Raw genomic sequence first — 13,450 nt, 5'->3', positions numbered from 1 at the left:
GTTGGAAATCACTGATAACAAAATTAACAGGAGAGAACAGATAGCTGGTAGTTTGAATACACATTTCTGTTTCCCTCTCCCTTCCAGTTTCTTCTGGATAATTCAGTAGGCAAGACAGTTGGGTGCATCTTTGCTGATAGGTTTCCATGAGTCTCCAAAGGGATGTCAGGTAGAAGGCTTCATTTCCCTTTGTTCCTGCCAGGAACTGAGGGACTAGTCGAGGAAAGAGGGCTTGTCAGTCTTCAGAGCCTGAGAGTAAAGACCAGAATTGTTTGGATTTCTGTGGAGTTTCTGAAGTCAAAGAAGCCACAAATCTAGATATATCTGAAAAAGTTGCTGAATTTTAAGGATAAGGAAAAAGTCAAGTTTGTAGACAGAAATTAACAAAGGAAAGACACTCAGACTAGTATTAATTTTTTCATCTGCACTAGATGATAGGAAGTCATGAAAACACTATATATTGACAATTAAAAGAAAATATGTCTCCCAGGCACCATCTTCTGTCAGACGTGTTAATGAAACACTAAAAAAAAAAAAAAGATCACGCAGTAAGAAGTTCTAAAAAGAAAAAATTTTTCTAGACCACATTCTTTGTGGTCATAAGCTGATAAAACTATAAATCATAAGTTTAAAAATGATTTTTATTTCTGCACAGCCAAGGAAACAGTCAGAAAAACTAAGAGGCAGCCCACGGAATGGGAGAATATATTTGCAAATGACACTACAGATAAAGGACTGGTATCCAAGATCTACAAAGAACTTCTCAAACTCAATACACGAGAAACAAATAAACAAATCAAAAAATGGGCAGAAGATATGAACAGACACTTTTCCAATGAAGACATACAAATGGCTAACAGACACATGAAAAAATGTTCAAAATCATTAGCCATCAAGGAAATTCAAATCAAAACCACACTGAGATACCACCTTACGCCAGTTAGAATGGCAAAAATAGACAAGGCAAGAAACAACAATTGTTGGAGAGGATGTGGAGAAAGGGGATCCCTCCTACATTGTTGGTGGGAATGCAAGTTGGTACAGCCACTCTGGAAAACAGTGTGGAGGTCCCTTAAAAAGTTAAAAATTGAGCTACCCTATGATCCAGCCATTGCACTACTGGGTATTTACCCCAAAGATACAGACGTAGTGAAGAGAAGGGCCATATGCACCCCAATGTTCATAGCAGCAATGTCCACAATAGCTAAATCGTGGAAGGAGCCGAGATGCCCTTCAACAGATGACTGGATTAAGAAGTTGTGGTCCATATATACAATGGAATATTACTCAGCTATCAGAAAGAACGAATTCTCAACATTTGCTGCAACATGGACGGCACTGGAGGAGATAATGCTAAGTGAAATAAGTCAAGCAGAGAAAGACAACTATCATATGATTTCTCTCATCTATGGAACATAAGAACTAGGATGATCAGTAGGGGAAGAAAGGGATAAAGAAAGGGGGGGTAATCAGAAGGGGGAATGAAACATGAGAGACTATGGACTATGAGAAACAAACTGAGGACTTCAGAGGGGAGGGGGGTGGGGGAATGGGATAGACCGGTGATGGGTAGTAAGGAGGGCACGTATTGCATGGTGCACTGGGTGTTATACACAACTAATGAATCATCGAGCCTTACATCGGAAACCGGGGATGTACTGTATGGTGACTAACATAATATAATAAAAAATCATTAAAAAAAAAAAAAAATGAAGACATTTTAAAATATAACCAAGGTATGCAGGTCAAAGGGAAAAGTCACCCACTTCTAATAGAAACACATCAGCAATTACCTAATTTACACAAGGTGTCACTGAGGCTAATGCTTAGCTGCTTCCTGACGAGTGAGGAGTTGGCGAAAGTCCCCGCATTTTCCTTTATTTGTATCACTTGTTTATAATATTCAATTGCTTGCTTCCTTTGGAATCTAGAAGAGAGAAATTTAATTAAAGTTTTGCATCAAAAAAAAAAAAAATGATTTTTAAAATGACACTGAAATACTTGAGGCAAGATTGTAATTAAGGGAAATTAAAGGAAAAATCATCAAAGTCAATGAGATAATGCCTAAAGCTGTTTTCTGAGAAAATTTTATGAACCTTCATTATTTATTTTAAAAACTGAAAATAAATAAACTAATTGCTTGAATAATTAGGGGGGAAAATTGCAGAGTAAACCAAAAGGAATTGAGAAGAATAAATTACCAGGAAACACAACTAAAATTAATAATGTGGAAATCTATTTTTTTAAAAAAAAGTAGCGCAAAACCCAATCCTGGTGCTTTGAAAAATTGATAAGAATAACAAGCACCTTGTGAGCTTGGTTAAGGTGAAAAGAACAAGTATACAAAAGAAGTAGGGATAATAAAAAACACCTGTTTCCTATGGGATGTTGGGAGAATTAAGAGTTGATTCATTTTGAGCACTTAAACTAGTACATATGGTAAGCACTCAATTATTATTTTGTTACTAGCTATTATAATGAAATTCTGTGTGTAACTTGGGGGGACAGAAAGAAAATGTGAAGTTCCAAAAATTAACCCAACAATAATAGAAAAATTTGAATTACCACGTTAAGTGTAAAAGCTACCATTGAAGAGGCACAGTGATCAGATGGCTTCACAGATAATTTTTCCAGTCTGTAAGGAACTCTCATGTAATAATATACAAATGATTTCAGGCTTTTCTTAAGACCAGTTTTCTAATTATTTTATGAAACCCATGTAGTTTTAATATCAAAAGTAAATATAAAGATAGTAATCCCCAAAGAACAATAGAAAACAACTCAAATACAAAGGAAGATGTTCTAAATAGATGTTAGACATACAGTCTAGCCGTGTATCAAAAAGAATAACCTATGAATAAATAAGGTTTATTCCAAGTAAGAGGGTAACTTAATATGAAAATATTCATATTACATCAACAAATAATAGGAGAAAATGATAATGATTTTATCAGAATATGTTGAAGTCAGTTGAAATTTAATAAAAACTCTAATAAGAACAAAAAGGAAATTACTTAAATATAATAAGTAAAATTAGCAGCAAGTATCCTGATTGGCCAGAGATGAATCAGCAACTAGAGATGTTTGCTCTGTCCATTTTTATTTAATGTTATATTGGAAGTTCTACCAAATGGAATAAGGTAATGTAGTTATAGGTATAAAACATTGAAAGAAATAATTGTATTTTTCTCCTCACTATATAACTGTAGAAGAAAACACAAGAAACTCTATTTTAAAAGAATTTGATCTGGTGCCCAAATGCAAATTAAATGTGTAGACTAATCTGTAACTTACATCGATCACTTGAATAGATACAATATGGTATATCCGTACAATGAAATAATTCACTAAAAAGTGTAGTGAAGTACTGATTCATGCTAGGCTACATGGATTAAACTTGAAAACATGGTAAGTAAAGAAAGCTAGTTACAGAAGGCCACATTTATATGAAATGTCTAGAATAGGTTAATCTGTAGAAATGGAAATGAATTGTTTCCAATATTGTCATGGAGGATAAGTGAGGACAGAAGGCAAGTAAAAGAGTTTAAGAATAAGAAAAGAACAAATAACACCAGCAGTATTTGCAGATGAAAAGATCATATGCATAGAAAAGCCCAAAGCATCTTAGATAAGCTATTAGAATTAAGAATTGAACAGATTGATTGGTTACAAAAACACCTATCAACAGTCAGTTGTATTTTTCTATACCAGAATCAAACATAATAAAAAAAATTTTTTTAAAGATATATTTACACTAAACAACCCAGATTTTTTCAACAGGTAAGCTGTGGCAGTGAGGGTGAGGAGGGGAGATGCAAGTGGCAGTTATAAACTTAGAGATCTTCCAATTAATTGCAAATATGTGAACCATTTTTGGATTCTGATTGAAAATTTGATATTGATGATGCAGTAGGAATTTTGAACAGAATATTATTTTTAAGGATCTTTTTCTTAAGGAAGGTTGGTAATGCTATCATGGTTGTGTTTGTGTCTTCCAGAAATACGTACTAAAATATTTATTAAAGGTTGGGTTCCTAGGATTTGCTTCAGCAAAAAACAGGGAAGGGAGAAGTTGATGGAAATGGATTGGCTATGGTTTTGGAGGCTATATGTGATGCATATGGGGACTCATTATACTACTGTTTAACATGTTTGAAATTCTCTATAATAGTCAAATAAATATTGAACCAAAATAATATGAAGTTATGAAGCAATCTTAATAAAAGATGCTCAAGATTTCTTTGTAGAAGATTATAAAACTTTGTTAAGGCAGATTAAAGAAAACCTATCTAAATGCTGAAGGTTTGGCTTTAAACCTTTTTGTCCAAACTGCCCGTTGTCAAAACTGATATTCGGAATATGTAGAGATAGCATAATCTCAAGTAAATTTCCAGAAAGTTTTTGGTGTAACTTGAAAAGCTGATTCTGTTATTTCTGTTGCATTTTATAAAGGACTTGGAATTATGTTGGAGTGGGGAAAAGCAGGCTACTGCTGGCTGTTTCTGTAGAGTTTTATTGGAATGCAGCTATGCTTGTTTATTTATTATCTGTGGGTGCCTTATGCAGAGATCAAGATGCCCACAAGCGTAAATACTTACTTTCCCACTGTTTAAGATAGTTGGCCAACTGGCACTCTGGTCTAGTTGCTAAGACCAAGTGGTTCTCAGAGTATGTCCTAGATCATCTGGCCAGCAGTAGCAGCATCACCAACACATTTGTTTTAGAAATGCAGATTCTCAGCTATATACTAGACTTCCTGAATCAGAAACTCTGGATGCGGACCAAGCAACCTGTTTTAACGCAGGTGATTCTAATGCCAGAATAATTATGCTAATGAAATAGAACATAAAGCCCAGAAATAAACCCACACATTTATGAATACTTTTAATGACATATGGCTTCAGATGAGTTGGAAGAAGATAGAGTTTTTAATAAATGATGCTGGGACAATTGGGTATCCAAATGAAAACATGAAACTGGATCCTTTATCTCATAGCGTTCACAAAAATCAATTCCAGGTAGATTAAAGATGTAAATGTTAATGGCAAAACTGTTAAGCTTTTAAGAAAGTCGTGTGTAGCAATAGCTTCATGACCTTAAAGTAGGGAAGGCTTTCTTAAGTAAAATATGGGAAAAGCACTAGCCATACAGAGAACTGTTGATAAATTAAACTTAAAGAACTGTGTTCATTGTCAGAAATAGACTTAAACATCTATTGGTCACTTAATTTCTGGCAGAGGTGCTTAAAGGAATTCAAGGAAGGAAAGGAAGGTCTTTTAGTAATGTTATGGTGACAACTGGATAACCATGCACATAAATTGGAACCTTGACTCCTACTTGATATCAGTCTCAAAGTTGGGTTCTAGATCTAAATGTGTAAGGTAAAAAATAAGTAAATAGATAAAAGAGATTGTCTACATAAGGTCGGCAAAAATTTCTTAAACAGGATATATAGATAAGCACTTAATAGAACACCAGCATAGTAGATTTCATTAAAATAAAAAAATTTCTGCTCATCCAAAGACAGTATTTTAAAAGTGAAAAAGCAAGCCACTCCTTAGAAGAAAGTATTAGTATTATTTCAGGGAAAAGACAGAGCGGGAACAGAAAAATTCAGTAAATATTTCCATGAAAATCAGGTTATGAGTGCCTCTGAACATCATCTTTGAAGGTTCTTTATCACTAAAGCAAAAACGCAAGAAAAGTAAATTGTGTTGAATCTTAGCAGATACGGTTGTATACATACGTAGGAAAGAGATTTTTTAAAAATCTAGAATTGAGTTGGATAAGATTGTTAGATTCAAGATACATAAATAAAAATCTAACTTCTCATAGCACTAACCAGTTTGATATGGAAATAGAGAAAAACAACCTATTGACAATATAATAAAACCTACAAACTTACAGAAGAGCTTTGAGGAATAAATTATATAAGAGCAATATAAGATCTTTATGAAGAAAAGTAATGTCTTGAAGGACAGTACTATAGTATTGAACATGTGGCATAATATTCCAGTGAAAAGCCTTAATATAAAATTTCGTGTCCTTTGTAAAATAACATAACCTTTAGTATAGTTAGATTAATAAAAATCAAGACACTAGTGGGTTTTGAAAGGGGATAAAATTTGAGTTTATTTACATAAGAATAAGTGTGTGAAAATGGCCAAAGAATAAGATGAAAAGAAAGTGTGGCAATAAGAAGAACTTGTCTTTCTAGATACTAATTTCCTATAAAGCAACGTGAATTTGGCACAGAATATAAGTGGGAGGTTATTGAGTGGGAAAAGATGCTATTTCCGTTTAGAGCGAAAAAGGGTGTCCTAATAAATGGAACAAGTATTGCAAGAAAACATTAGGACCCTACTTCACACTATAAACAAAAGTAGATTTTAGTTGGAATATAAGTTAAATGTAAAAAATAAAAGGATTAGAAAGTTTAGGAATATATATGTATATCCTCATCAATAAAGGGAACTATAAATTTATATTCAAAAAATAAAATTCATGGGGGCTCCTGGGTGGCTCAGTCGTTAAGCGTCTGCCTTTGGCTCAGGGCGTGATCCTAAGGTCCTGGAATTGAGCCCCACATCGGGCTCTCTGCTCCACTGGGAGCCTGCTTCTTCCTCTCCCACTCCCCCTGTTTGTGTTCCCTCTCTCACTGGCTGTGTCTCTCTGTCAAATAAATAAATAAATAAAATATTTAAAAAATAAATAAAATTCATGAAAGATGGAATTTACTATTAAAAGGTTAATCAAAAGATAAAAGATAGACTGGAAAAATAGCTTTGTTAGACATGACAAGCAGATTTGTATCTCTAATTAAAAATAAATTCTAAATGAAGGTGACAGAAAACCTGATAGAAAATGGTCAGTGAGCAAAGGATAGTTTACAGAACAGGAACTTGTTAATAAACCTATTACAAGATATTTAGCTGCTCTAATCAGGGAAATGCAAATTTAAAGCAAGCATGTTAATACTGTTTTTGTTTTTTTTTTTCCATTCTTCAGGTAGGTAAGCACAGTTGTGATAACAAGTACATCTACTTTGAGTGGAGGTGCTAGGAAATGGGCCCTATTGTTACTATTAGGATTGTGGCTTACTCAGCCTTTTGCAAAAATGTAAAATTCACCCTTTTACCCAGAATCCCTCTGGAATAAGTGAAACTTCTAGTATGTAAGGATATATTCAGTGATATTTTTTTTACAATTGTGTTTGCATTGGCGAAAGAGTGAAAACAACATGAATAGCCCATTAGTATATTAGTGATAGGACTGTGTTAAATGGAATGTACTTGAAATATTTGGCTGGTATCAAAAAGAATGAATTGACTTTAACTCCCTTGAAGAGATATCTACAATACGAATTGAAGAAAGTAATTTGCAAGGTAATATCTCATTTATGCTAAGGAAAAAAAAACATGACAACAATTTGTGGGTAATCTGTTTGTATATATTCGTATGCTCCTGGAGAAAGATGTTGAAGGGTTATATGTTATTAACATTGTTTGGCTCAGGTAGGATAGGACTCAGACTGGCCAAGAGAGAAGGAAATTATTTAACTTTTTAAATTCTACTTTGCATTATTTTACAAGTTAGATTTAAATTAAAAAAAAAAACAACTTCCTGTTGGATATATCTAGGTATTAGAAGATACAGCTTTCCTGTTTCCAAGTTTCCTCAGAAGAGTTTTCTCTATAAAGCAGACTAGAAGAGTTAATACAACAGTTCATTTTTTCCTGGACATTTCAAGTCTTTTTGAGGGTCAAGTTGAGTTTCAGTTCTGTGGGTTTCGTATACTATTCTTGAAACAGTCAGCTGTCCTATACAAAGACAAAGAATATTCTGGTCGAAACTGTTGGAGAAGTACGTTGTGAAACTTGTGCAGCTGAGAGGGGAATCAATAAAGGCCCAGATTTTAATTTTTAATAGTTGATTTTTTTTATTCAAACAGCTGAAGTTCTAAGGTTCTGTTTTTCTTTCCTAATAGCTCCATCAGGGCACTGTCCCTGTTTCTTACACAGTAACAACAGTGGCACCACATGGGATCCCACTCTGCACAGGCCAGCACATCCCTGCTTGCAGTACACAGCAGGTCCCAGGATGCTCTGTGGTTTTCAGTGGACAGCACCTCCCTGTCTGTAGTGTGCCTCCTCCAGTAAGTCTGCAGACCCCGTAGAATGGCTAAGTGTGTTCTATAAGCAAACAGAATTGGAAGAGACTGCTCTTTGTAAAAAGCTTTTCACTTTCAAGTAAAAAAGGCAATTTTACTGTAACAGGAATCTCAAAGCATACTTAGAATAACAGTTTAATAAAATTAGCTTTAAAACTTGGTATATTTTCAAATTAAATTATACATATTTGAATATCCTGAAGACAAAGCATGTATCAGCACTTTATAATTAAACCCTGATAAAGGTTGGGTTTAGGGTACTAACATAGGAAATTGAACTAGTTAATAAGTTGGTCTCAGAGGCTTCAGTGATCAAAAGTAATAGTCTCAGCACTTAGTGGATTTTAAGAGGCACTTTGAGTGCTTGGTCTTACTTATTGCTCACTGAGGAAGCCTGTGGTAAAAATTTTCTAGATGATGAAATTGAAAATGACTTGCTTAATGTCACAGAGACAGTTAGTATGAGAGAGCAGTGATTCACACCCACTTCTTTCTGCTTCTTAAGTTTATGTTTTATCCTTTACTCTACCAACCCCCGGTCCAACTTCCTTATTTCACAGATGAGGTCGCTGAAATCCAGAGAATTTAAATGACTTGTCTAAGGTCTTCAAAGTAAAGCACTTTGCTCAAACTAAATATAATCCTAATATCCTTATTTTGAATGTGAGATTAAAAGGAACACACAGATACCAACACTAGTTTAATTTATTAATTTATCCCAACCTTGGTTTCTCAGTAATGGATTATGGAATCCGTGTGCTAAATAGCAGACTAAAATATTGAGAGAAATAACATAAGGCACTTAGCTGTGAGTTGGGCTCTTAATAAATATCAGAATTCTATAAAAAAGAAAATTTCTGTAAGATTGAGAAGGAGGGGTTCTTAGAAAGGAAAGCAGTAATGTCTGCTTCTTCAGTCAAGTAGAAGGAGCTTCCTCTTCTATGCCGCACACTTCACCCCATTTCTTAGGTGTCAAAGTAAAGAAGTTACTAGTTACCAATATTTTACTGATAGATGCAAAAACACACTACTATTTCATTGTTAATGTAGGTTAAGACATTTTGGTGTGATTTTTGAGGGGGCTATGGCAATGACATTTTAATCTCAATGTATAGATTTTTTAAAAAATTAGTAGTAGTAGTAATATATTGATACATTAAACAAATAACAATTTCTTTTACAGATGCTTCAAGCATGTTCAGTTCAGCACTTACCAGTACCATATGCTGCGTTCCCGCCCCTTATTTCTAGTGACCCATTCCTTTTACATCCTCCTCACCTTTCTCCCCATCATCCTCCTCATTTGCCACCACCAGGCCAGTTTGTCCCTTTCCAAACACAGCAATCAAGATCGGTAGGTATTTACTCTTACGTCTTTAATTTTTAGAGAATGTGTAGACCTAAGAGGCAGATTAATGTAATAGATATAATTTGTTACCATTTAAAAACTATAATTGAGGCATTCTTTTGGTTCTTAAAAGAATTAGGGAATTCACAGACATACAAATTAATATAAACATCTTTACCTAAAATTATCTTGGTTGCTTAAATTTTTCTACTTTTTTTATATGTCTCTTGTATAATTTAAATTTGTTCCTTCATATCTGTAATCCTTCAGGAAGTAAATCTGAAGAAAAATTCAGTTCTGTTTTTTTCCGTTTAGGTATTTCTAAAGTGGTGGAAAATGAAAGTTGATGAAGTTGTTTATACTGGCTGTAATAATTACATTCATTTAGTAAAGTTAATTTCTGAGCCTCAAGTGGTTTTTTCCTTTGTTTTCTGGGGTTTTTTGAAGTCCTGTTTTTCTATAGTCTGATGAAAAGATGAGATCATCTATTAACATAGTTAATTCAGTCTTGGGACTGGAATTTAGCTGAGAGGCATTTTCTTTTGGGGGTTTGGAGGGTGCATAAGCACTGTAGAAGTGGAAGGGAAGGCACAGAAGGAGGCCCAGATGTTTTTTGGACAGGCCAAGTTAAACATCTGAACTATCAGGCATTCAGGGAGAACAGGAAAGAGAACATACGGAATGGTCAGGGGAGGAGATTTCAGTTCTGCGAAGGGAACTTGACCCATGTATTCTAGCAGAGCCTAATCATCCTTTACCGAGGATTTATGCACCATGCTGGGTTTCAGATGAAGGTGAGCTTAGCCTGGCTGCTCTCCTGACAAGTATAGAAGCCAATTAGGACAGAAATTTGGCTAATTCAAAAAGTCATAACTACTTCTACAAGAAAATCTTCTATTCGAATCAGGGCAGGATTGATGCCAGGATGTTCTTTAGCTTCCAATATCTGAGAAGTTAAGGTTAGAACAAAATTTTGCCATCACTTATATTTGAGCTTGGAATCCTTCAAAGGTCGGTCACATAGCCAAATCAGAACTTAGGTTCACTTGTGTTGTCATAGTGTCAGCAGTTGGGGTTTCTCTTAAGCATATATAAGCTCCCATACTACAGTGGAATTTTGTTTGGATAGTGAACAGTGTGTTGATATTGTCTAACGCAGGAGGAAGTCAGACTAACATTTAAGAATACATGTTCCTAAGAGAATCAGAGACACAGAAATATGTACATAAATGTTCATAGCAGCGTTATTCCTAACAGAAAAGTGGAAAGAGTTCAAATGTCCATGAACTGATGCAGTGAATAATTTTTCAACTATAAAAAGGAATGAAATACTGGTGCACAAACTACAAGATGGATGAGCCTTGAAAATATTATGCTAAGTGACAGAAGCCAGATACAAATGATACATACATATGAAATGTCCAGAATAGGCAGATCTGTAGAAATGGAAGGTAGATTGGCGATGGTCCAGGGCTTGGTGAGGACTGGAAAAATGGGGTGATGGACTGCTAACGGGCACAGGTTTGGGGGGGGGGAGTGAAAGTACTCTGGAATTAGGTAGTGGTGATGGTTGTACAACTTCTGTGAATCTACTAAAATCTATTGAATTATACCCCTTAGCAGGGTGATATTTTTATAGAATGTGAATTGTATCTCAGTAAAGCTATTGTCAAGAAGAAACATGCTGTGTGCTTTGCTTTTGTACATTGTCTGAGTGTTCATAGCATGCTTTTGAAGTAGGCACTGAACCTATCAGTCCTCTAAATAATATTGAGATTCATGTTAAGTTATTTATATAAAAGTCACATGGCTGATTAGTGACAACAGCAAGAGTCTGTCTGATGCTGAAGCCCATAAGCTTTCTAATACAGCATCATTCCTGCTCTGTTTTATCCCATTTAGCCCTGGTTCTTATTTATAAATATACACATGCTCAGTTTCATATGTTAAAGATTAAATGTCTGAAAATTTTATGAGTAGGTCAGTGTATCATGACTAATAAGAATTTTGACTTTAATTACTTACTCTGTCTCCTTTTTAAGAGAAATTTCAAATAGTGAAATGTGTCTTTGGATAGTGGAAATGTTTTAATGACATGTTTCAGAGATTTTCTTATTGAAATCCAATAAAAAATAGGAAGATTTTACTGTAGTCTCTATGTCCACATGTATAAATTTAGATGGGTGTAAACATCAAGGAATACATGACCTTAAAGGTTTTGGGGGGGAGTTAATTTTTATTATTATAAAACATAATCTATCTAAACACTGGTAGTATATTAATGTATTAGTTCGCTTTTTTCCTCCCTCAGCCTCTGCAAAGGATAGAAAATGAAGTGGAACTCTTAGGAGAACATCTTCCAGTAGGAGGTTTTACTTACCCTCCATCGGCCCATCCCCCAACATTACCTCCATCAGCTCCATTGCAGTTCCTGACCCATGATCCTTTGCATCAGGAGGTGTCCTTTGGAGTAGTAAGTTTTCATTCATGGTTATTAATCTATTACTCGCTGTGATAACTTGTTTTGAGTTCTGTGTCTATATAACTCTACATATTTAGAATTTTAAGTGTATTCTTGAAAACATTTGGTTGGAACATTGTATTTAAAAATACACCTAAGTGTATTTGCTTTTTTAAAAAAGATTTTATTTATTTCTAGAGAGAAGGGTGGGGGAGCAGAGAGGAGAGGGACAAGCATACTCCACGCTAAGCTTGGAGCCCAATGCGGGACTTGATCCCACCACCCTGAATTCGTGACCCAAGCCAAAATCAAGAGTGGGCACCCAACCGACTAAGCTACCCGGGTGCTCTAACCACTAAAAAATACACCTAAGTGTATGTTTTAAATTAGCTATTGTATCTACGCTAACATCTAATAAATACCAGATGTTACTTACATAGTAAGGAATTTTGTAGGTTTTTTAAGGAAGAGAAACTATTCGACGGAATAAATAGTTACAAAGGTGGAATGATCTTAAATTGTTTTAATGTTTTTCCCCTACAGCCGTATCCTCCATTTATGCCTCGGAGGCTCACAGGACGTAGTAGATATCGATCCCAGCAGCCAATACCACCTCCCCCTTATCATCCCAGCTTACTACCATATGTGTTGTAAGTTCTGTTTTTCTCATTTTAGTGAATTCTGAATTTTGATACCCTTGACATTCTCTTTCTTTTATGAATATCTTCTATGTGATATATGATTTAGGGTGTGTTAGAGATTTGTTTTTATTTAATGTTAAAGGGTTGGGCTGGGGAACCATGTAAGGGTGAAATAAAGAGAAGAGCTAAGAACAAGGGAGAAGTGGTAGAGGAAGAAATTTGTGAGTGAGAAAATAGGTCAAAAGGTTAAAAAATAAAAGGTAGAAAAGTTCACAATTTTTGGCTCTCTGAACAGCTGTGATCACTAACCATCTTTGAATATCCAGCTTTGTTTTTTTAAGATTTTACAATTTATTTGAGAGAGAGAGTGCGCGTGTCCATGCAGCGGGGAGGGGCAGAGGGAGAGGGAGAAGCAGACTCCCTACTGATCAGGGAGCCCAGTGTGGGGCTCGACGTGGGGCTTGACGTGGGGCTTGATCCCAGGACCGTGGGGTCATGACCTGAGCCGAAGGCAGATGCTTCACTGACAGCCACCCAGGTGCCCCAAATATCCAGCTTTTGATTTTGCTGCTTTTCTCAAGGAAAGAGGGACAGATAAGTTAATTCTGTGCCTTAGAAGTACTGTTAGGATTAAGTTTGTAACAAATGCCCAAGGGTTACACATCATAGTTTTTAATTTCTCTCGTGTAATGAAGTTCAGAAGTAGGCGATTCAGGGATTGTTAGCCCTATAATTAAGGAATGGTTTTACCATGTTCACAATTTTATGGCTTTCTCTACATGATTGAAGATGGCTCCTCAGGTTCTAGCCATTATATCTACATTCCAACT

General features: G+C 35.2%; 1 protein-coding gene across 8 annotated transcripts in view; it reads left to right on the top strand.

Annotated features, from left to right (window-relative positions):
- RNF38 (ring finger protein 38) overlaps positions 1 to 13,450 on the top strand; it is a 130,285-nt gene that overhangs the window by 105,173 nt on the left and 11,662 nt on the right. For all 8 annotated transcript variants that reach the window (XM_040631608.1, XM_040631604.1, XM_040631603.1 and 5 more), the window contains 4 exons: positions 7,988 to 8,155; positions 9,354 to 9,524; positions 11,830 to 11,991; positions 12,523 to 12,629. In XM_040631608.1, the coding sequence (XP_040487542.1) occupies positions 7,988 to 8,155; positions 9,354 to 9,524; positions 11,830 to 11,991; positions 12,523 to 12,629 (608 nt within the window). The remainder of the gene's footprint in view (positions 1 to 7,987; positions 8,156 to 9,353; positions 9,525 to 11,829; positions 11,992 to 12,522; positions 12,630 to 13,450) is intronic.

The sequence above is a fragment of the Ursus maritimus genome, unplaced genomic scaffold, assembly GCF_017311325.1.
Source record: "Ursus maritimus isolate PB19 unplaced genomic scaffold, ASM1731132v1 scaffold_17, whole genome shotgun sequence".
Lineage (NCBI taxonomy): Eukaryota > Metazoa > Chordata > Mammalia > Carnivora > Ursidae > Ursus > Ursus maritimus.
This window is presented reverse-complemented; position numbering and strand designations above follow the sequence as displayed.